General features: G+C 43.3%; 1 protein-coding gene across 1 annotated transcript in view; it reads right to left on the bottom strand.

The window, feature by feature from the left end:
- Positions 1-24,597, bottom strand: part of PPP1R16B (protein phosphatase 1 regulatory subunit 16B) — an 83,758-nt gene that overhangs the window by 51,045 nt on the left and 8,116 nt on the right. Inside the window, exon 2 of the mRNA XM_066624004.1 lies at positions 22,429-22,833. Coding sequence (XP_066480101.1) covers positions 22,429-22,675 — 247 coding nt within the window. The 5' untranslated portion in view covers positions 22,676-22,833. The remainder of the gene's footprint in view (positions 1-22,428; positions 22,834-24,597) is intronic.

The following is a 24,597-nucleotide window of genomic DNA, read 5'->3' as shown; positions in this document are numbered from 1 at the left end:
AAGTTCTAAACTCCTTCCTCCCACCTTGGTTTCCTCCTAAGTTGCATGCCCACCAGAATGCTAAATAAAAAAATAAAAGGATTTCTGCCCCCAGGTCAAATTATGTGGTCCCACTAGTTTCTTTTTGAACTCCTCCATGGGACCATGAGGATCTTGAAATAGGATCATTAATACTTAGCATTTGTATTGTGTTTTTGAGCAATCATTTAGAGCAGTGGTTCTCAAACTTTACTCAAAGGTAAAGGAACCAGTAAGTGCTTGCAGGGCTGTTACACGGGGTGGCAACTTGGTGGTGACGACCTTCTGGGTTTGCCATCACCAAGTTAAAAAAGGGTTTACAGACTTACCCGGTGGCCAGGGCTTCTGAGAGGAATTTTATCAGGGCCCTTTGCAAAGGGGGAGCACTGAAACAGAACAGGGGAGGGTGGTGATGGGTGGGCAGAATAGAAGCAGGGAGGGGCGAAGCAGGGTGGGGGGAGGGTAGAGACAGCTGGAAAAGTCTTTGGAGCCCAGGTCTACTCACCCATGTGGCATCAGTAGTGTCCCCAGCATCCCCAGTCATGGTAGTGTCCCCAGCATCCCATGTGGGCAACAAGTCTGAGTAGATAGGAAAATGTCATATCCCCCAAAATTTCTGGGCCCCCTCCTTTGACTCCTGGGCCCCCCTTTTGACCCTAGGCCCAGGTACGAACTACCCCCTTTACCCCCCTCTCCTAGGCCCTGTCAGTGCCAGTGAGAACCTGGGTTTTGTGGTGCCTCCAGTCACCACCAGGTAAGTCCAAAAAACCCTTTTTCTTAAGAGGCAGTGGGGATGCAAAGCCAGAAGTGCCACTGCAGCCATACTGTCATCACCAGTGATCACCACTCCCCTTATGGGGAAATACATTGTTTCCTATTGCGGGGGGGGGGGGATGACTGAGCATTTAGAGGTGTGGTCTGGAGGTGGAGCTGTTGTATTGCCTGAAAAAGCTAAGAAGGATCCGCTCCAGTCTCGCCTTGGATGGGTGACTGGAAGCCGCTGGTTAGAGACAAAGTAATGAGGAGTAGGGAAGACTCAACTGGCAAGAAATTGTTATAACATCCTGAAAACCAGCCTGAGGCGTGTTTTGTGGAAACTCGGAAAGTGCAAGAGCTGTGTAGCCAGGAAGATGGCCCCATGAAGAGAAACAGCAGGAAAGGTGGAAGGTTCTATGAGTTTCTCTCATAGAATAACACTTGTAAAAATCCTATTTGAAAAAGAGGGGAGGGGGTTATGGTCAGCCTGCCTATGCAAAAGGCCCTGAGTTTATGAGACTGAAGTCTATGAGAAAGGCGGTATATAAATACACTACACTGTAAAAAAATAAATAATAAATAATCTTAGGGCTCCATCCTATACACACTTACCTGGGAGTACAGTATTCAGTGGAACTTACTTCTGAGTAGGCATACAGAAGCTTTGATGACAGTGACCTTTATAGCTACCCTATTCCAGTAGATTTCAGTATGAAACTGTAGGCGGGTGTAAAAATCTGAAAAGACATTGGCTTGTCTAAAGTGACCGACCAAGTTTGTGCTGGAGGTGCAATCTGAACTGGGGTTTTCTTTGTTCGAAGCAGGCAACACTAAACTCTGAGCTACTATATTATAGCTAAGAAATGCTAAGAAAAAAAGCTCCAAAAGGTGATTGTCTCTAGAACAAACAGTATGTGAACATGCCCCAGTTTGTAAAAGATAGAAAAATACAATACCAGATCCGCTTAAACCTACATTCGAGAGTTTCCTGCTTACCAGCAACAGGAATTTCCTGTTCCACTAAGAGCTCCATTTTTAAGGGAAAAGTCAATAGTTTTTGCATCTCTCTGCCACAGTAATGCAGCAATTTGACTACTCATCCTCCTTCCCTACCACCAGCAGTCCAGCATACTCAGAGAAGAGAGAAAATAAGTGAGGATGCGAAGACAAGAGTGACACTGTGGTGAGCGAACAGAACCTATTGGTCCTTTCCCAGAGATGCAGCTTATTTGCTCCCCCTACCCTTTTCCTTGTAGCTACATTACACTGCTGTCTCAATTTCAGAGGTTCACTAGGGCTGCAATCCTATACACACTTACCAGAAAGCAAGTCCTATTGAATTAAATGGGACTTACTTTTGAGTAAACACACACACTGGATTGCACGGTAAGGCACCTAACTCCTTCTTATGTGTGCTGCTGCCAAGCCAAGTCTTCCCCATCCAGTACTTGCACCTCAACCTGAAGAAGTAAGGGACTTTCCTTAGTGACCTTCAGTCTAGAAAAGAGGCACCTGAGAGGGGACATGATTGAGACATACAAAATTATGCAGGGGATGGAGAGAGTGGATAGAGAGACACTCTTTCCCCTCTCACATAACACCAGAACCAAGGGACATCCACTAAAGTTGAGTGTTGGGAGAGTTAGGACAGACAAAAGAAAATATTTCTTTACCCAGCGTCCTGGTGTCTGTGTAACGCTTTGCCACAGGAAGTGGTGATGGCATCCTGCCTAGATGCCTTTAAATTGGACAAATTTATGGAGGAAAAGTTCATCACGGGTTACAAGTCATGGTAGATATGTGCAATCTCCTGGTTGGCTGCCTCTGATTGCCAGATGCAGGGGAGGGCACCAGGACACAGGTTGTATCTGTTGTCTTGTGTACTCCCTGAAGCATCTGGTGGGCCATACAGGCAGTTGGACTAGATGGGCCTTTGGCCTGATCTAGCAGGGCTCTTCTTATGTTCTTATGACCATCTTAAATCAGAGCCTGGGGGCAGTGCAAACATTCAGTGCTCCAGAGGTAACAGACAAAAAGAGATGGATAATTCAAAACAGAATGGCACATGAGCAGCAGAGCATTTCTTGGTTCACATACCAGGGAAGTGAATTCTCTTCATGCTATGGAGGAGCAATCACACCTCCCCCTCCAACATCCAACATCAGAAATACATACATAGTTCACATTGGAACATTGTGGGTGTATTCCAATGCACACATATCCTTTATCTGCACTCTCCAAGGCACATGCACATTCTGAAAGGGAAGAGTCACATTGCATTGGGCCTATGTACAAGACCTATCATGGAGTCCTTGGGCATTACCTTATGCTGGTGGTGTATGTATGTATACATCTGAATATGTGACAAAGTGCATCATTTGTCAGTTCCTCTGCTATGGAAAAGACGTCAAAAGCCCAGGTCAGTACCTGAATGGTACCCCTAGTTGCAACTCAGGTTTACCCTGAAGCAATTTAAATGGACTCCCAAGTGAAGGGGAAAATCTGGTTTTGAGTAATTAAACACTAAAATCACTGAAGCACAGCCCATCTGTGTCAGTCCTCTCACTCTCTTTCTTGTCATTAAAATTGTAACTAGTACAGAGCCAGCTGCTGCCTTTGCTGTATATCCCCAGCACGCTCCTTTTGTCAAGGAACCAGCTGAAGCTGACACTGCAGATGATGTGTAGTGCTATGTCTCTTTCCCTTGACTAAAAAAGAAAAAAATCAAACCAGCCCTGGGAGTGACTTGGAAACAGAGGAGAGCTTCTTAAAACCCAGTGGCTGATTTTTTGTTCAAAACTGCACCCCCATTGCTGTTTGCTCTCCCTCAAGGGAAAAGGTAACAGGGAGGTAGCTCTCAAACAGAGGAAGCCAGATCTCAGCGCACTTCCGAGAGTTTCAGGAAATGCGGCCAAAAAAAAAACACCTATCAAAGCCTTGAGGATTTTTTTTTTTTAAACACAAGATGTTGTGCAAATGGTTTTGTGGGAGAAGTATTTTCAAAGAGCACTTGTACACTGGCATACACTTTTAATGCCTGTGTAAAAAGAATTGTATATGCACAAATGTAGCTGGGCACAGGAATGCCATGTTATTAAGAACATTCCTGCATACATAGGGCTGCCAACTTTTGGAAATCAAAACTTCTGGCTCCTGGGTAGGGTCTGAGACAGTGGTGACGTCACAGACAGGGCCAAAGAAGCTGGCACTTCCCTGGCTTGAGGTGTAGCCCAGAAGAACTGAGAAGTGGAGTTGGTAAACCTTTTCTCTGGGGTTACCAATTCTATGAAGGTGAACAGTTAAAAACACCACTATAAATTGGTGGAGGACAAAAACTTGCCTATTGCTTTTCTGACAACTGCTCCCAAATCAAAATAAAAACAAGGACAACCATGTCTCCTTTTTCTTTCTGGTCAGTTGGCAACTGCAGACACCATTAAATGCAGAAGTTAATGTATACAGCTGTGTGGACCTCAATTTCTCCATCACTTGCAAGGGCCAGCATAGAACTATATTTGCATGAATTCAAAAGACTACAGATTAGAATACAGTATTTGTAGAAAGTGGCAGGAAAATGGTAACTGGCTTGTTTTTTAAAACCCAGGGTCAATATTTGGTAAACGTATCTAAGGCTGTATATCAGGGGTGTCCAAAGTTTTTGGCAGGAGGGCCACATTGTCTCTCTGACACTGTGTCGAGGGCTAGGGGAAAAAAAAGAATTAATTTACATTTAAAATTTGAATAAATTTACATATGTTTACATAAATGAATATATTAAAGATGAACTTATATGAATGAATGAAGGTCTTTCAATAGCTCAAGGCCTATAAAAGGCCTTGCACAAAGCAAGGCTGGCCTTTCCTTTGCTGCCGCTACTGCATCACAGATGTGAAACAACAAGCAGTGGAGGGAGCCCTCATCCTACAGCTCACGCAAGTAGTCAAACAGTTGTCCTCACGCTGAGAGCAGCTGCTTCGGGCCAGTGTGGACTCCAACAAATCTCCAGAGGGCCAGAGGCTCATTGGAGACTGGAGGCTCCCTGAGGGCCGCATTGAGAGGCCTCGAGGGCCGCAAGTGGCCCCAGGGCCGGGGTTTGGGCACCCCTGCTGTATATTATTAAGAACATAGGAAGAGCCCTGCTGGATCAGGCCTATCTAGTCCAGCTTCCTGTATCTCACGGTGGCCCATGAGATTTTGTCAGAGAGCCCACAAGAAGATACTGTATCTCGTTTCCTTTTCTTTACATCTAAGAGAGAACTTGCTTCTAAAACGAGGTTACATATACCCATCATGGCTTGTCACTTGTGGTGGACTTTACCTCCATGAATCAGTTCAATCCCCTTTTAAAGGCAGCTAGGCCAGGTGCCATCACCACATCTCATGGCAAGGAGTTCCACAGACTAAATTACACGCTGGGTAAAGACATATTTTCTTTTGACTTTTTCTTTTTATTAACATCAGTTGAATCCACAGAAGAGCCTTCTCAGATTACCTCACAAAGGGACTTACTTCTGAGTAGACTTGCATAGGATTTTGCTGAAGAAGGAATAAGTCTTCTCTCAGTACACATAAGCAGGAGAAAGATAACCAGGTCAAGAGGACAGCAAAAGGCTTTTCTAATAAATCCTCTCTGATGGAGATTAGCTCATTGTTATTCTAAGCAGTCAACTCAATTTAGCAAGAACTGACTTAAGGCCCAATCTAGATATATTCATGTGTATGTCTCCTCTGACTCAGTTTCAAAACCAGCAGACACAAAACAGTAAGGAGAAGGATACCTGTGACTGTGTGCCACAGTTACGGCCTTGGTCAACAACTACAATTAATGCAATGCTAAGCACACCTTAGAATTTTGAAGCAAGCCTCACTGAAAAAAAAGTGGGACGTCCCAGTGAACATAAGAAACAGGCCAAAAATCCAGCAAGTCCAACTCTTGCTTCCTTTAGCAGTCAACTAGATATCTCCAGGAAGCCATAAGCAGAGCAGGAAGCTAATAGATTTCACTGATGCTATTCATCAATATCCAGAGCCATGCTGCTCCTGGAAAAAGAAGATTCCATGAGGTCACTGATTTTTTAAATGAAATGTTTGAATGAAAATGTTACTGCATTTCATCTTATCAGCATTTCAAAACTACATGAACAAATTATTTAGCAATAAGAATAAAAATGGACTTACACAAAGCAATTTATTATCTGTGTTGGTTTCTAACCTGCTAAATACTAACCTGAATTTAATCATGTATCAGACATTCACAGCACAACTCTAGGCATGTCAATTCAGAAATAAGCCCTATATCCAGTTCAATGAGTATCCACCTACTTGTAAATCTCCCCCTCCCCCTTTTAGACTTAAATGGCTTCTGGCTATCCTTCCCTCTTGGTAAATTATATATCTTAAGCAGCAATTTTTTGCCACTCTCCTGAGAAAGAAGCATCTCATATTCAATTTTTATTGTAATTCTCCCTTCACATTTTAATTTTACAGCAAAATGTCTTATCTGTAAAAACTGATAAATAGGACATCTCTGTCCCATTTTTTTTGAGAAATCTGCTCCTTGCACACCAAGTTATCATAATCATCCAGACAATACTTCTGCCACATCTTAAAAATTACCTTATTGCTAATGTAAGTTAAACTTCCTTGCACAAATCAAGGCTGAAAGCCACTGATGACCTGTACTCATGCATAAGATTGGACTGTAGATGTAGGTTCTTAGCAGAATAGAGAGGTCCCCCCCCCCAACAAGGACTCCTTAGGCTCAGACAACTTGAGCCAACTGCTAATGACCACATTAAAACTCCTTCACTCCTCTGCACAATTCTAAAGACTCTTAACATGATGAGCATTAAGTGCAACAGAATAGGCAGGAAGGAAGTGTTTCAAGGCTAGAACGTCAGGCAGCTCTTGTTCCTTGCAGAAGTTCTTGTGCTTTTGTACTTTGACAACACTGGTTAATAATTTACTCCAAAAAAATTCTGACATTCAGGTACCCTGCTACAAAGTGGAGCTTGAAATAATCCCCGTGTAACAGGGTCATTAGCTAGAGACACCCTGCCCACCCGCAGTTGAGTTCCAGCATTCCGGAGCAAGCTGCATTTTGAGAGACATTTGCCCTGTTATATCCTGATAACAGCAAAAACAATCTAATTCTAAACAGTTGACAAAGGAATATCATGTATCACCAGTCATCAGCCACTTTTCTTCCAGTTTTATTTATTTGGGGTACTTTGTTGTTTCTTCTCTAAACGAAAAGAGATGAACCCCCTGCATTTTCAACCCCTTTTTTTAAAACCAGCCATGCGGGAAGGCAAACTAGATTGGGGTTACAGGATTGTTAACACAAATAAGAAAACATAGTTGGGAAGTGGAAGATAACTGGTAAAGGGCCTTTTTGGTGATGATGCCCCCCCTTATACAGCACCTCCTGAGGGAAACTCATTTTTAAGTTTCAGTCATCAGATCAAGACCTCAAGATCATTTACCAGGGTATCGTAGTGGGTTTTTTCTTCAGTGCCAAGACAGTTTTGCTATTGATTGATTCTATTCTGCTGTTTGAATTCAGTGCAGCTTTCACTGTGGCTTCTCTTAACAATTTAATTCAGGGCCCAATCCTATCCAGCTTTCCATCGCTGAGGCAGTTGCAGTACAGCCCAAGAAAGAACCAATGTCACCTTGAGGAGGCTTCTGCAACTCCCCCTCTCACTGTGGGATGCAGCACACACCCTGTTGGCATGGCTGTATTGGTGCTGGAAAATGGATTACGATTGGGCCCTAAATCTGCTATTTTCTTTTGTTGCCATTAAAAAAAAAAGATGTTCTTAACCCTTTTGTCATCTGCTTTGGGAGTTGTTCTCCAAATTGAGAAGCAGGTTAAAAATATCTAAATAAATACTACCAAACCAAGAGCATAAATACAACCCATGCTCAATCCTGATATTCAGGTTTCATGTCGCAAGTAGACAGTCACATCATCAGTTCTGCTTCTGTTAACAACTATAAGATCGAGCCTAGAAATGGTGGAAAAGTATATTCAGGTAGAACAAACTGGTCAGAATAAGCATGTGAGGGATAAAAAGAGAAAGTGTGCTCATGAGGACTAGTTCTTTCACTCGATAAAACTATCTGCTTCAGAGAACACAGGACTCATCTTTCTTTTCATCCAGAAAAGAAAACCTACACTGTAAAACCAGCTTCATTTTAAAAATAGGTTACTTTTCTACTCAGAAGTGACCCACTTGGAAAGTTTTCTAACATGTACAAATGTGTTTTGAGAATGTGGGCGAGAGGGGGAGGAGATGAAGAATCCTACACACTCTTTTCCTGTCTCGCAAATGTCACAAGTCTCCACCTCTTGAAAAAAAAAATAAAAAGATACACAAAGACAGTTTTGTTTTCCTACATTTGAAATTAACTTTAGTTACCACCACATTTTTATTTAATCCAAAAGAAGCAGTGAGCATTTGTTCATTCTAAATGTTGCACAGTTGTCATCAGGCACTAACTATTCACTGTCAGCTTGTGAAAACACTCACCTAGTTCCAAAACAAGGTGTTCCATTTTTTTGAGTTTGAACTTGATAGCACTACTGGAGGGTTAAATGGAATTAAGCAAAAATATGTTTAGACCCTGGTCCCTTGGGATGCTTCAATTGAATATGATAATTTAATATAAGGATACCAATTGGGGTTATCTTCTATTTCAGAGGATCATTCAGAAAGGACAATTTTTCAACAGAATGTGTGGATAGGTTTTGCTATAATCTTCTGGATCTATTCATGTAATCAGTGCTCAGAATCATCACCCACTATATACAAATGTGGTTGCATGACAAAGTTATGACTGTTATAGTGGGGCTCAATTACAAGCCTGCAAAACCCACAAGACTTTCTTATGCCTGTCTACTCAGAAGCAAGCCCTACTGTGCTCTTTGGGTCATAATCCCAGGTCTGTATAAGATTGCAGCCCTAGTCTGGGTGGGCCAGTTCAATTAGGGAGGATGTTAGAATGAACCCAAAATACTAAATGTTGCCTAGGGCTAAGAGTTGAGTACAGAGGCATATTAGCTTTATCAAATATTGAGCAACATCAGAGACAGCAGCACCTCAAGGTTGCCAAGCATAGGTCCAGTTCATATGTGGCTTGGCTGGTCTCCTACTAAATGGGTTGTGCATGAACATTCTGCTTTGTATGAAAGCCAGAGGGCTGTACAGGTTAGAGCATCAAACAAAAGGCAGGGAGAAACTCATTCAATTCCTCACTCAGTCATGGAGTTCAACTGGTGATTTTGAGCCATCCATCTTTTCTCAGTCTGACCTACCTAACAGGGCTGTTGTGGCAATAAAATGGGTGTATAGGAAGAACATTGGACCCCACCCTGAGTGTCTCAGAGGAAGGGAGACATAGCAATGTAATAATTAATTTGATCATGTGACTCTTTTCCATGTTAGCATCAGTCACTAGGTGCATGCATGATAAGACCATGTGAAAAGCCATATGATACCACTGATAGCTATATCTAGTTTTGCAGCTGCAACTATGTCACAAAGACCTATGGTATGGGTGATTTTAGAGAACCTGCTGTGGAAGCCAGAAAGCATGCTCTATCTTAGTTTAGAATCACCAGTCAGGGTGGTGTAGTAAAAAACAGCAACCATTAAGCCATGAGTTTAACTGGAAACTTTGTTTGCCTCTTCCTGTGCCATGAGTGGAATGCACAGAGCTACTTCCTGTGTAACAAGAGTGGGAAAAGGTGTGTGTGTGAAAAAAAATCACATTCCTAAACTGGGTGACAACAGCCAAGTGGAAAAACTATTCACACCCAGGTCATGGAGTATTGCCAAAGCTGAGTTTTGTTGCAGCAATTTAAAAAAAAAGAAAAGAAAACTGTGGTTAATCCATAATAATTCGTCAAGCATAATACACAAGGAAATCACACTATCCTAGGAGCCTTGTTTCATATCTTACATTGCGATTTATTTGCATCTTCTTCCCATTTTAAAAACAAGGGTGGAGGGCTAAAGTAGTGCTCCAGCTTCATCTGGAGAATGATGTTGTAAAGATGCATACTGATTTTCAATGCAGCATCTCAAGACACAGAGCAGATATTGCATGAGTCAGAGTGTTTTATATTTTCCCTGATCTCCTTGAAAACCAGCAGTGTGGGTTTGGGGGTGGGGGTGGGGGGCAGAGCTGAGATTTAAACCTTAAGTGTAGAATTGTGTACTGAATGTATATATCAAGTTTTATTCCATCATGTCATTGATCAGAATCAAAACAAATGGAGTGCCATATGGCAAAATTAAATCATGTAGTTCAGTCAAAGAACATATGAACAAATGACGCTGCCCTACATTTTTTTTAAAACCAATTTAAGATTTATATTTTGAGTTTCTATGAGTTGAAAAAATAACTAGTTGAGTTATTAGGAAAAGTCAAGTGCATGATACTCTTCCAAGTAGAGCCATTCAAACTATATGTACCCTGACTGACCAGCCCTACATGATTAAGGATGTACATGCTCCTAATATTCACACATACTGACTCATCCCCTCCCTTCCTAGTTAGCTACTTTAATGGGGATGAGGGTGGGACAGTCCATCCTAAACCACCATTCTAAATGTGTTGCTGAACCTACCTTAGATTCTGCAGAGTATGTAGAGGAGTGGTTCATCTGGAACACCCCTCAAGCAATTAAAAGAAACCAACCATAAAATGGGGGGGGGGGGATGGGGACTCAGGACAAGCACATATTGTGAGCATGTGCACCATTCTTAATCATTTGGGTCTAGTTGGGCAGGGTATCTTCCAAATGTGCTCACATACAATGCTCATGTTGATACCAGTAGGGGGTAATCAATATGTTAGACATGGCCATGAAGCTAGGCTCTTAAAACATGCGGAGAGACACATAACTCAGAAGGGATTCCTGGTTCAAAATGAGCTGCTTCTCCTCCAGAAAGAGTTCAAGGGCTGCCTCTCCTCCACCATGTGATTTAGGGAGGTGCATGAGAACTGCCCCCCTCCATTACTCTCCCAGACACACCATTACCATTCTTCTAATCACACCAGGGTGGTTCATCCAAACTCTCACACATGGTGTAAATATTATTCAGATCAGAACCTATTAAACAAAGACAGAAAGATTAGGGACCCACTATTGATTCCATCCTCTTCCTGGGTTGCAATCTGTCCACTCCTACCCCCATTGTTGTCTTCCCCATCCCCCTGCAATCTGAAGGAAGGTCCTGCAGATCCTTGCTGATCCAAAACTGTATGCACAATGTCTGCTGCTCAAGGCTGGGCTGCCTTTTAAGGCCAGGCTCCGCCTCTGCCGCACATGGCCATCAACAAGATTGCATGCCAAGTCTTGTAGGATAGGAAGGCCAGGCAAAGGCCTCTCTCCTCTGCCACTGTCATCATTCTGGTGAAGCCATGGAAGCTGCCATTTTTGTTCCTGTAAGTTGCAGTGACTCCACAAATGAAGCTTTGTGATCGCATTGGGATCCTGACCCACAGGTTGGAGAACACCGATTTCGATCATGTGTGAATAGATGCTTTGGATTACCCCACCATGATATTAGGAAAATGGAATGGTGCCATGGGAGAGGGAGGGAGAGATGTTTGAATATGTTCACAAACATAGGAGGACTCGAATGACACTGTCCAAACTGGCTCCATAACTTCTCAGGTTCTACAGAGGTGAAAAGGACAAACATTCAGCTTTGGGTAGCTTCAGCTACTTTTCTATGACGCTTCACAACATGGAATATTGGTTGCACACTTAAAATTCAGAGGTTTATCATTACTTATAGGAGGACAGAAGCAGGATGAGAAGTTAACCATTATATGAAGCCAGTGCAACTGCTGTACAGGCTGGTGTCTAGAAGCACGACAGGTTTTAACACATCTTGTTACTCCCACTTAGTGGAAACCACAGGAAATTACCCTGCATGGTTTCAGTAGGCGGAATATTCACAGACATGACAATGCTATAGAGGTGCTATTAGTCTTCTAGGTATGGCATGGTTTCCTCGAGCTATGGCACTTCATTTCTTACAAGTATGGCTCTCCATCAAGAAGGTGAAAGAGTGGTTAGGTGGAAGATCTTATCAACTTCCCAAGAACTTCAAAACACAAAAAAGGGATTTTAATGAGCATTTGCCATTGCAAGAATACTTGAAATGCAGCAGGTTGCACAGATCAATGAGTAAGTGTCATGAAAAAGAGGCAAAAAAAAATGACGCAGATGCATCCTCAACTTTAGCAAGCTTTAACAACTTTATTTTTGAGGTCAGCATTAAGACAAATGAACCTGGATGAAGCTATTTATAATGTAATAAGCAAGCAGATTTTGTGGCAAAGCCTCTGGGCACTACTGCCTGATGCCACGGAAGGGTGGGGTGGGCAGAAACATCTTTGGCTGCCTGGATGCTGGACTGCTCAGCTCCGAAAGCAGTTCTTTACAAAACCTGGAGGCACTCTGAAGTATGGCAGGTGACACTTTGTCCCACTGCCATGGGTAGGTGCAGTATGCCCATGTCACCTCCTGTCACCTCCGTCCCACTATGCAGAAGGCAGCATGCCTGTCTCCTACCTCCTTACTTTTCTCCTTCTTCATGCTTTTCACCCTGAGTCTGCTGCCACCTCCCTGAAGCCCACTGTGGGTGGGTGTATTCTGATCCACTTCTTGTTTGCTTTTAGAGAGCAGAAAGTGAACTGGAAAGCAGCATATCTGCCTCCTACCCCCTTACCTTTCTCCTTCTTTGTGCCGTCCCTTTAAACAAAACAGGAAGAGCAGAATGTGTTGGGAATGCATCTCCCACACTTCCCATTTTGCATCAGACTCAGGGTAAAAAACCAGCCCTTTCCCAGTCTTCATGCCTCACTGCATTCTCCAGAACAGTTCTCCAGAACTGAGTCACAACAGTCACCTCACTCTTGGGCTACGGGGGATGATATGACACTGTTCCATTCTGGCAGAAGGGGAGATAGCTGGGGAGGCCGTGTGGTTATGTGATGGCCCTTCAGAAAGAGCCACTGGTCAAAGTAAGGAAGGTTGCATAGCTTTTAACTGGTCTGTACACCACTTTTTAAAAAAATCTCCTGAACAAAAAAGCAACATAACATTGTATAAAATAAAACAAACAAGGGCAGGCACAAGGACCTAGAGAAGGGAAGGAACAGTGGTATAGGCAAATAGGGTGGCAGGGACCTGGAGGCAGTAAGCCAAAGAAAGACTGATGCCAAACAAAAGAAGGTTGGAAGAATGTGTCAGAACTGAGCCATAAGCTGCAATCAAGTGGGATGGAGGCCAGGAACTAGGAGCCAAGCTGAGAGTCAGAGCCAAGGACCAAGAAAGGCAACCATTGCACAGCCTTCACGGGTAGGCTTTGTAGCCCTTCCTGCTGAGGAGAGCCGACAGCTGGCCTGGATGCAGAGTGGCATGCCCGTACCTAGGAATACTTTGGTGCCCACTGGAGATGCTTCAGCCTGTAGCACTGTTGGCTCACCAGGTGTGACAGCTGTGGAAGGAGCCATGGGTCTCTCCAGCTCTAGCTCTGCCAGCTTCTGACTGAGCATTGCAGGGGAATTAGGGAAGAGAAGAACTCCAGAAGGATATTCAGAGAGAAAGAAAACAGAGAGAGTGGAGTACACCAGAAGAAGAAGAAGAAATATGAAATTGATTTGCAACACCCTGCAGGCTAGAAGAAAGCATTTTGATAGGTGGAGCAAATATTCTCACAGCTACTAACTTGAAACAGGACAGCCAGCCTGGGTGAAATATTTATTCTAAAGGATAGAATAGAACTGATCATAGAACTGATCTATGGTTTTGTTTTTTAAACATGGTCCCTTTTGGATGACTGTTTATCCTTGAAGTGTTGAGCTGGTGACTTGTGGTAAAAAGGAAAAAGAAAGAGGTTTGAGACAAGTTTCACAATTCTCCCCGAGTCTGACGACTTCTGAGCACATTTTGCACATGTTAGCAAAATGTGACAACATTTCCCCAAACCATTTGACTTATTGCAAGCAAAGAAAGAAAGGCCACCCTTCGGAGAAAGCATGCTGGAGAATTTGAGCATAGGTTATCAGGAACTAAATGCCTGCCGTAGCTCCTGGAATTTTGAAAGTATTCCAAGCATTTTGCAAAGAAAAGGAAGTGAGTTTGGGACACTAATTAAAATGAAAAGGGCTGAAGGGCACATAGTTGTGCAACTGGAAGGTACACTGTGCACAAAAATAGCATTTGAAGATACAGTAGACTATATGCATTAGAAACATCCAATTACACTGACCGTTGTTATACGGATTATAAATTTGTCTTGGTAGCAGATAGCCACCCAAAGGGGAAGATCTATAGCAATCTATGGTGTGCAGGACAAAAGAACTGAATCACAGAATACTAGAGTTGGAACTGACCTTGGAGGTAATCTAGTCTAACCCTTACTCAGTGCAGGTGACTACAGCATCCCTGACAGGTGGCCCATCCAGCCTCTGTTTAAATATCACCAATGACGGAAAGCTCACAGCTGCATGAGGTAGACTGTTCTAGTACTGGATAGCCCTTACAGTAAGGTTCTTCCTTTTGTATAGCCTAAATCTACAGTTTCAACCCCCTGCTTGTAGCTCTATTCTCAAGAACCACAGAAAGCAAGTCCTCCCCTCCTTCTGTGTCAAAGCCCTTCAGAAACATGAAGACAGCTAGCTATCATATCTCTGCTTAGTCTTCTTTTCTCCAGGATAAGCACACCAAGCACTTTTAACTTTTAGGACTTGGTTTCCACACTCCTCATCATCTTAGTCATCTTCCTCTGAGCCTGCTCCAGCTTATCAATGGCCTTCTTACAGCATTGTGCCCAAAACTGGACACAGTATTCTGAGTGAGGTCTGACTAGTGCAGAACAGAGCTGAACTATTACTTCACATGATCTGGACTCTACTGCATGTTTCTGCTAATGCAGCCCAACAATCCATTACCATTAGCTTTTTTTTTTTTTTGCAGCTGCATCACACTGCTGGTCGATGTTTTAGGAACACTTTACAGAGAAAACGTTTGTACAGTACAGTCAGTTCTCATTAGCCACTAGGGTTAGGTTCCTGGGAAACCTAAAGGATAGTGAATTCACAGATAAAGAACCATTGATTCTATGGGATCAATGGGGTTTGGTAAAAGGTTACCTGGGGGTGGGAAGATGTACCATCAGAAGAATCCAGCAGAGACTCTCAGGACACTTGCAGAGTACAGCAGGAAATGCCAAAATATCTCTGAATGCTTCAGAAAGGCACTCACCTTCAGAATGGCACTCACAACCAGAACAGGCCCCTTTACAATGACCGGCAGAAGCTTCTGCAAGGCATTTTCAGGGAGTCTGCACTGCTCACAGGTGCCATTCTGAAGACCCCTACAGCCTATGGAAGGTCTCTGCATAGTGGATAATGAGAACAGAGGCGTGGATCATGAGAGAAGGTAGCAATTCTGCCCGTTGCAGATAAGCAAATTTGCAGGTAGCAAATTATAAAGAGAACTGACTGAATTTCTCTTCTATACCATTTTATCTTAGAAAGAAGCAGTAGCAACCAGGATGGGCAAAACCTGTCCCTTTATACCTGCAAATTGTCCACTTTACTGCACATTGTTTTTTCACGCTTATGGTTTTATCTGCAAAAATGGATTGTTTGTTTTCACAATGAAAATTCAAATCACCGTTTGTATTGTGCATGTATTATTATGCGCAGGTGGCAAATTATGCTATCCACAGACACGGCAGCCTTCCCAGCTCTCCCAGGTGCCACCATCATGGATAGCGCAAGTTCTCCCACAATCCGGTGGCACCCGAGAGAGTGAGAAAAAGAGGCTGCAGGGGACATTCCGCAGCCCCCCAAGGAGTTTGCCACTGTACCTCAGGCATTGTGGCACGTGTTTGGGAACCACTGCATTAAAGGCATTCACTCTGCTGCTGACCTTCAGTCCCTCACTTTCTGCTGTACAATGAAAAGTATGGTCAAAATGACAGGGTGAAGTTATAAAGGTTGCATTTTTCACAGAACCTGCATCCCCTTTGCTCCAAGTCCCATAGAACACTGGTGTGTTGATCAGTAGGGCAGTAAGCTTCAATCAGTTGCTGAGCGAACGAGACTTTTAGATTGCTAAATCAAAAATCCAGACCATGCCACCACCTCACCCCAATTAACTTAGTGGGTCAGAAACTGAATGACTCTGCCTACAGCTAGGTAGGTTGCATTGTATGTTGACATCCTCCTTCCTCTGCCAAATTAGGTGAGGCTTTGCTTCTCATTTATTTCCAAAGCTATCAGATGTTTTGCATTTCAAGGCACAACTAGTAAGGACAGGCAACCATAGCCAACAGCATTCAGTTGAAACCAATTTCAATGTCTCTCTTTAATCTGAGTCTTTCCACAATACTGACGGGCTTAGTCAGGTTCATTTTCAAAAGCTACTTTGGCTGCAATTGTAGAGAATATTCTGCATCAGTTCCCAAACTGATTAAGACAATATTGACAGTGACCTTACCTTCCAGCAAGAAGCAGCGGCAGTATCTGTTTATTATACTGTTATCCATTACTACACCTTAAAAGAAATTATGTCCTTCCTTAAGTAACCTCTAAAAGACACCATCTTGAAGTTTGGGTCATATGAGTCTTTACTTAAAATTTCACAGATTAATTTAATCAACTGGAATACAGATGATTAATGAAGTAAATGATCTTTAAATCGCTCGACAGCCCTCATAGTCTGCCTTTAGCTGCCAAAGTCAATGACATTCACAGCTAAGACGGATGCTGCGTCCTCGGGTCTCCCCATTACAATCTGGCAACACAGAGCTCACAAAGCAGATGGCAACTTTAAAACATACTACCTGCTTGGACCCCATGCAGGGGAGAAAAAAACTATGTGCAATTCAGTTGAATGTTGAACGCAGTGTTACAGAAGGGCAAGTCAGTCATATCTTTGCTTAAACTAACCACATAAAATGAACCCTGATACAGCTCAATCCTACCATCTCCCTTGCTGATAAAGATATGCCAAAAAGGTTTGTGCTGCACCCTGCAAGGGGGAAGCAGTCCAAGAAGTCTCTTCTGCATAAGGACACATTTGGCCCCTTAACCAGGAGTAAGCCTCCAAGGCCCAGACAGGTCTACTTGGACCTGCATGAGTAAAATCATTGGCACAAGTCCATATGGACCCAAGTCGGCGGATTGGGTCTGGGAAAGAGGGGTTGGATTCGGCAGACACTGCTGTCAACAAACTTATCCTTTTCCCAGACCCTATGCCTACCTGCTCCTGAACCCATTCCCTGGGTTGGCAGGCCTTCATGGGGCCATGACCATACGCAAGGCTGCTCTGGCCTCCCCACCTTGCTTGGCAGCATGCGGCTTCATGGGCTGTGGGAAAGGCTTTTATATCTCCGTAAAGCAGTCTCCACTGGCAGAATTCTCATTCCGCCAGCAGATTCGCCCAATAGGACTGGGCTGATAGTTACTTAAAGGTGAGGGAAATGCCCTCTGTACCAAGTCAGAGGCATTATTTTCTCCCCCATCATGCGCCATTGAAATGAAGTTGGCTATAGGAACCTACCTTACGTTCCATCAACAAATCAATCCATCCAGGTTAGTACTGTCTATTATTACTGGTCCAGGGGCTCTCTAAGGTTTAGGCAGGGACCTTTTCCTAGTCATACCTGGAAATCCAGAAACCGAACCTAGGACCTTCAGCACATTAAGCACATGCTCTTCCACAGAGCTACAGCTCCATCCAATGAGTACAGTGGGCCTTTAGTTCCACCACTGATATCAAAATCCACAAATAATGAAATTAATGTGGAGCCAGGGTCAGGGTGTTCACCTGTGGGCCATGCTAGGCCCTTCAGAGGTTGCACCAGCTTCTCAGTTTCTTCATAAGGCCTTCTGCACAACCAGAAGCCACTTCTGGTTCATGCCCACAACTTCTGGTCACATCGGGGAGGTGTTTTAATTTATAGAATAGAAGGCTATTCTATAGAATATAATAGAAGGTTTTGAGACTGGGGACGGCCTGCAGCCCACTCCATGGGCCTTCCCCAGCCTCAGAACACGTCCACAATATGACCAGAAGTTGTGGCCATGAAGTGGGTTGTGGGCCTTCCCTGGTCTCAGAACACCTCTCAGCGTGACTGGAAGTCCCAGGCGCAAACTCGAAGTTGTTTCTGGTTGTTTCTAAGAGGCCCTCTGAGCCCTGGGCTCGGCATCTGCAGATAACAAGACCACGGATAAGGAGGGCCCGCTGTACTATCTAATTTAGGGATGCTCAGACTGCAGGGCAGACCTTGAGAGGCAGATCTTGTAGGGAATGGAAGCAGGTGACAGATTCCAGGTAGCAGGACCTGGGAGAGCTCCCTCTTGTCTGTCAGGGGTGGCATACTTAGGGTATAATCAGGAGCTAAAGTTAGATGAAAAGATTTTCTCAGCTATAAAGAAACTGTAGTTGTAGGGAAAGAATATCCCATAACAGATTTTTGCAGACACAGGAATACCAGTTTAAAAATGACCCTAATTAAAAAAAAACAAGCATGTGGAAAATGTAAGGCAGCATGTAAAGATTTGAACAATGGAACCAAGGGGCATTAAAAAAAGAGTATGGTAAGAAAAAGTAATTTATAGAATGCAATTAATGGCCATCTTAAAAGTGCTTTTCTGATTGAGAAAGTTGGTTTTTAAGACTAAATCGGGTGCCAAAAAAGATATGACCAGCCATCAGAAAATGCACGCTCTGCATACCCAAATTCACAATGCTCATTCTTTTTACAACTATTCTTTTATGATTTAAATGAAAAGGTAATCATAAAGGGAAACTCCAGCAGACTTACGATTCACCACAAGCAACTACTGAACAGAGGAAGTACTTTCTAAGTCCGATGATTTTGCTTAAACAGAGCCTGCATCAGTGTACATGATCCTTACAGCATGTACAAATAGTCATGAGCGGGTGACCTTGGTCCAGTCACTCTCTCCCTGCCTAGTCTACCTTACAGGGTTGTTGTGAGAATAAAATAGGGAGGGTGGAAAATAATATATGTTGCCCTGAACCCCTTGGAAAGAAGGATTGGATCTAAATGTAATAAAAAATACAACACTGAAAAGGACTCTTCAAACCTACTTGCACTATACAAAATATATTTCTGCTTATTGCTTTGCAATGTGTCCCACCTGCCTCCCCTCCTACAGGTAGCACCTGTCAGTTATATCAGTGTCTTTCCAGTCATTGTCCAGGACATCTAAAAGTAGGAACAAAGTCACTTTTTACTGAATTTGGGATAGAATGGTGTCGGCACACTTTTCCTTACAATATATCTCCACAAGTAAGACAGAGGTATATTTTCTGAGGATTCAGGGAGAGGCCTGGAATATCCATCAGGAGGGCAGGCCCTTACAGGTCAAACTCTGACTTCAGAGCAGGATCTGCCCCTAGTTACACCAGGACGGGAAAGGGCTTGTTCCCCTCATGGAGTCATTCCCTCATGTCACCCCCAACTTGAAGACTGAAGTGGCTCGGCCATGAGGGAATGCTTTATCGCATGATCTCCTATTAGCGCGCTGGACTACCTGCTTGTTGTCACATGCATCACAAAGGTCTCTCATTTGTCCACAAAATCCTAGAGTTGGACCACCTAGGTTTTTGATCTGTGGCAACTCTCTGAAGCCACTTGAGGAAGTTACCTGGATGGAAATAACAGTTTACCAGGGTGTCGGCACCAAGCAAGTCTAACAGAGAAACAGAAGGCATCCCACCTTGGATACAAAGACTCCCCACCACCACCACGGTGACTGCTGTAAAGGCATAACATTGGTACAAATCTTTCTGACCTGCTTCAGGCCCCCTACAGTGCCCTGCCTAAAGATTATACAAAGGACATGCTGCTTCTCCTGCATAATCCCAATCCTGTCACTGTTTCCCTGAGCTTGCTGCCTTTGTCACATGCTCACCTATCAATCTTCGGTTTAGACTGACAGATTTCTAAGTAGGGATTATTCTGGTTTTGTTTCCCTACAGAGCAGAGTACAATGGGCTTTAAACCCAGCGCAGAAACCAAACAAACAAGACCAGCATTTGCAAGAGGATATGTGACAGCTCTAATAGATTTTCTTTATTGAGTCTCTCTTTGATAAATAGGGCTTAGATCAAAGCAACATCATAAATACCAAACAGCATAATTTTTTTTAAATGCCAAGATAAAACAAATCTTGTTTGTCACTTGCCTGAACCATTTCAAGGCACAGAACATTTTCACACATCCTTGTCTACTCCAGGGGCCAGACTACATGTTACACATATACAGTCAGTTCTCATTTTATGCAAATTAGCTATATGCAAATTCACTTACCTTCGAGGGGCAGAATTGCTACCTTCTCTCATTAACTGTGCCTCTGTTCTTGTTATCTGCTTGCAGAAACCTTCCAGAGGCTACAGGGACCTTCAGAATGGTGCCTGTGACCACCACAGAGCCCTTTAAATAGCTGGTAGAAGATTCTGCCACCAGGACCTGTACTAGACTAGAAGGTCCCTGCAACCTCTTCAAGGTCTCTGCAGCATTCAAAGATATTTTGACACATCCTGTTGCACTTTGCTGGCTTCATGGGGGCCTCTGCTTGATTCTTCTGATGGCAAGGAAGGTACTCCTTTCCCCCCACCCTGAGTACCCCTTGTTCCTAACCCCATTGATCCCATAGGCTCAATGGTTTGTTATCTGCGAATTCACTATCTGCTAAGGTTTCTAGGAACCCAGCCCTAGTGGATAATAAGAGCTGAGCTTGATCCTAAATATCAGCAGTGGGGAAGGAGGAAGTTTTTACTGTTTACCGCCATTATCATCCTGATCTGGATCACATACATCACCCCCCCCCCCATAGCTGCTATTTATCCTAAGAGGGAAGCTCCTGCTGGTACCAATTGGGCTTTCTTTCCTTGGGAAAACAACTAAGGAGCCCCTGGTCTGAAATCACAGCAAAATGATCTCTATCATAGTTTCTATAGTTGCCAAAATCATGCCAATTTCTTGAATTTTATCTCAATCTCACCAGTTACATATAAAGTCTTCCAAGTATTATATATTCACATAACTCTAAATAATCCTTAAGACTATATGCAATTACTAGAGGTGTGATAATGAAATAAAAACACATAACACTGATTTCTGCACTTCTCATTTTGGTAAACAAAAAAATTATCCACAAGTAAATAACTGGGAAATCTACCCTGCTCCCATTGGCTACGATGACTATCAATCAACATGAGATGAACAGTGCTGTAACAAATCGGCGCTAAAGGAGACATAGGAGGTATTACTATACTAATATTTTCTACTATACATTTATATAACAATTCCGTCTTTTCCTTTTTTCTCTAATTAGGTTTCTTTTTCAAGATCAAAATCAACTTATTTTACATTCAAAAGGCCTTTAGATGTCACAACCTGATCGACTGAATTTATTTCCTTTAAAACAGCTTGCCAGCACTGGATATAAAAAAGCATCAAAATGTGTAAACCCTCATAAAAGATTTTTTTCCCCCTTCCTCATTCTATTTTCTACATTCCCCCTTCCTCATTCTATTTTCTACATCATTTAGAGGATATAATCTTTCCTCCAATAATCCAACCTTTAAATCTTGGTATCTGATTACACCACAGTGTCCTATTGTCTTGATTGAACAACTTAGGCCTGATGCTTGATGCCGGTGGGGAAATATCTGGGCTAATCCTACCTTCATTTTGCTCTCAGGTTCCAAACAATTTGTTGTATAATCTTTTGTTGTTCAGACCTACATGGTATTTCCTTTCAAACCACACTAAACAAATGCTTCTAATGGATCCAGCCATAATTTCTGTTCTAGCCTAAACCAAACCAATTACATTCCAATACAGGTCAGAAATGTATTTCAATTATGCAGTATACCAGTAAGAGAGAACTTCTGGTATAAAGGGCCCTCCATTTGTATGCTTTTTTGCAATTTGTTTGAACCCAAAGCTCCTAATTTATCACCCCAACTATTTAAGGGTTGCCAAGTGTGAAGGTATCGTCCTACCCACTGCTTCCCCATCATCCTGAAACCTCCCCCGCCCTCCCAATGCTATACAGTACTAAGGGCTCAGGTTTGGGACCAGCTACTGTACAGCAAGGAGTGGGGGCAGACCTGGTGCAAGATATCCTGGTACCAGAGACAGGGCGATAAAAGCTGCGCTGTTTGTCTAGCCTCTGCCCCACCTGCTCCTGGATTGGAAAAAGAAGAGGGAGGCAAACTGGAAGAGGAAGCCTGGAGGAGAGGAGAGTGGTTGGCTAGAGCGTTGGCGTGTGACCACCTCCAATCTACGGACATGATGGGTTGCCCTCAGCAGAAGTTTCTGAAGGGAAAAGGCGTGTGGCATGAGATGGAAGATGTGTCATGGCCCATCTGGGCCTCTCCGCATATCAGCCAATTTTCCTTCTTGCATCTGACCCAATTGCTCACAACTGTAAACACAGAGGGCTCCATGGGCAAACATTTCTACTTTGATACCACAACCAGCAACAACCTTGTGCAAATTCAGTACTTACATACTGCTTATGGACAAACTTAAGGGAACTGCACACCCTACTAAAGTTTTTGCCATATCTTACCTTCCTCAATATCATTTCTTAACGAAGCCTCCAGCAGTGCAACACTGGCCTCAAAAGACACCTTCTTACGGTTGACCACAGTTCTCTTCTTCTCATGCTTCCTCTTCTTGTGCTGTATCTCCTTCTCATACTGTGCCCACTTCTTCAGCTGCTGAGCCCGGCGTTTCTGAGCTGCCCGGAGTCGCTCCAGCGTGGGGACCTTATCCAGCAGCTGGAACTCAGTCAGCAGGTCCATGTGGGTGTCCATTGCCTCTGCAGACTAAGAGTCCAATGAGTCAGCCACCTTCCTGCTGGATCAGCAGCCCAGTTTGGGCACTCGGTATCAGCTGTCTGGTCCTAAGAGAACATCCTGTGGCTCAACTGTGCGTTGCGCCTCCTAAAGTCCAAAGAGCACATGGTGAAATTCTGGAAAAAGAGTCAGAAAATGACTGAGTCTTGAGTCAAAGCAAAACCAAACCACACAGATACACAACAGAGCAACACATCCTGCAGCTGTACATTCAGACACAAATATATTCATGCATCTGTCCAGCCCTTTGCATCTTAGCTGAATACATTAAAATTCAGACACAATTTAGTGTTTGATGATGAACAGCACTGTATACTATTGTCTCTTTTGCATTTAGTTATCCTGGATCCACACCCCCTGAGCTCACTGAAATCCACCCATTTATTCATGCAGCAAACTGTAGGCAGGAAAAAAAGAAATGTATATGTATATATGAAAAAGTGTGCTGTAGATGTTGGCATTAAATTAGGTCACTGTCCCTCTTACACGTCGCAAACAGTTTGTGTGAAACTGGAACTGTCATGTGCAGTAACAGTTTCATGGTGGCCTAGTTGCACGTGGCAATTTCAAATCAACTCCTTGCAAATATAGATCTCTCCATAGTAGGCACTGTATTTTTTTTTTCTGCATAACAGCAACATAAAAGCCTTAAGGGTCAATTAGGGGGCCTCTTAGGGCTTCTTTCACATGCAGCTGTGTGGGAACCACACAGTGTGATCCGATGCAAGTGTGGGTTACAAGTGAAAGATGCACCACATGGACCAGAGCTTAGACCCAAACCAACTATGCAAAAATCCATGTGGAAATCAGTATTGCCCATGGATATAGCGCAAGTCTGAATACAAAATCCACATGGGTTTCTATATCCATGAATTTTTCCTGCCATAATAAACCTTTTACTTTCTTAATTCATGTCTTCAGAGTTGACCACATGGGTTTTGAACATACATATGATTGGAAATTCATGTGATTGTCAGAGACCCATGGGTTTTGAGTCCTCACAGGAGATGAAGGATAATGAACTGTGCTGGAGGAGGGATTTAGCACAGCTTTTTTTCCCCATGGAAAAAGCCATGGATTGGAGTGAATGTTTGGTTACAAGTCACTCACAAATGTGATTCATGGACATTATTTCCCCCAGACATACTGCACATTTGGTCTGGGCCTTATTGTATAGGTTTTTCCTAACAGACTAGCACCTGGTTTGCATGGAAGGTGCAAAACATATGGAAAATGTCCTTTGAGATCACTTCCACCTATATACAGTCATACCACACTGGAAAAGCTCTCATGTTGGCTTCATGGGCTGGATGGCTCACCTGTATAATAGGTGAGAGCCAGACACACGCTCATGCAAATCTGCCTAATGAGAATTGGCAACTTTTTCACTATCCCTTGCTCTTGTGCCTATAACAGCAGCTTGATCTGCAGACATCAGCAGGTGACAAAGCTCATCTCCATGCTATGAAAAGCTGCAGCTGCCGATTTCTGCAATTCAAGTCGCTATCAAAGGCTCAGAAGCAGCCCAGACTTCTAGAAAAAAGGAAACGAATAGATACTCTTTGATTGAATGTTAGATTAGCAGAATGAATGCTAGAATGCTTTTGATGGGTTCTGCATGTCATATATTCATTCATTTCATTTGGCACGGAATTCATCAGTTGCATGTTGCCACTCTACGGACTTTCAGGCATGCAGGACCTTTACCTTCCATCAATTTCAACAGATGAGGATGCACCACTGAAATGACTGGGAATTAGCAAGTCCCTCACATGCCTGAAAATGTCATGCCAATTGAGTGGAAAAAGTAGAAGTTACTGACAACAGAAGTGCAGCTGGTTTTCCCACTGAAAGCAAAAGGGAAAGACAAACAGATGGAA

Source organism: Tiliqua scincoides, chromosome 4 (assembly GCF_035046505.1).
Source record: "Tiliqua scincoides isolate rTilSci1 chromosome 4, rTilSci1.hap2, whole genome shotgun sequence".
In the NCBI taxonomy this organism is placed as follows: Eukaryota; Metazoa; Chordata; class Lepidosauria; order Squamata; family Scincidae; genus Tiliqua; species Tiliqua scincoides.
Note: the sequence above shows the minus strand (reverse complement) of the source record. Positions and strands in the feature narration are given on the sequence as shown.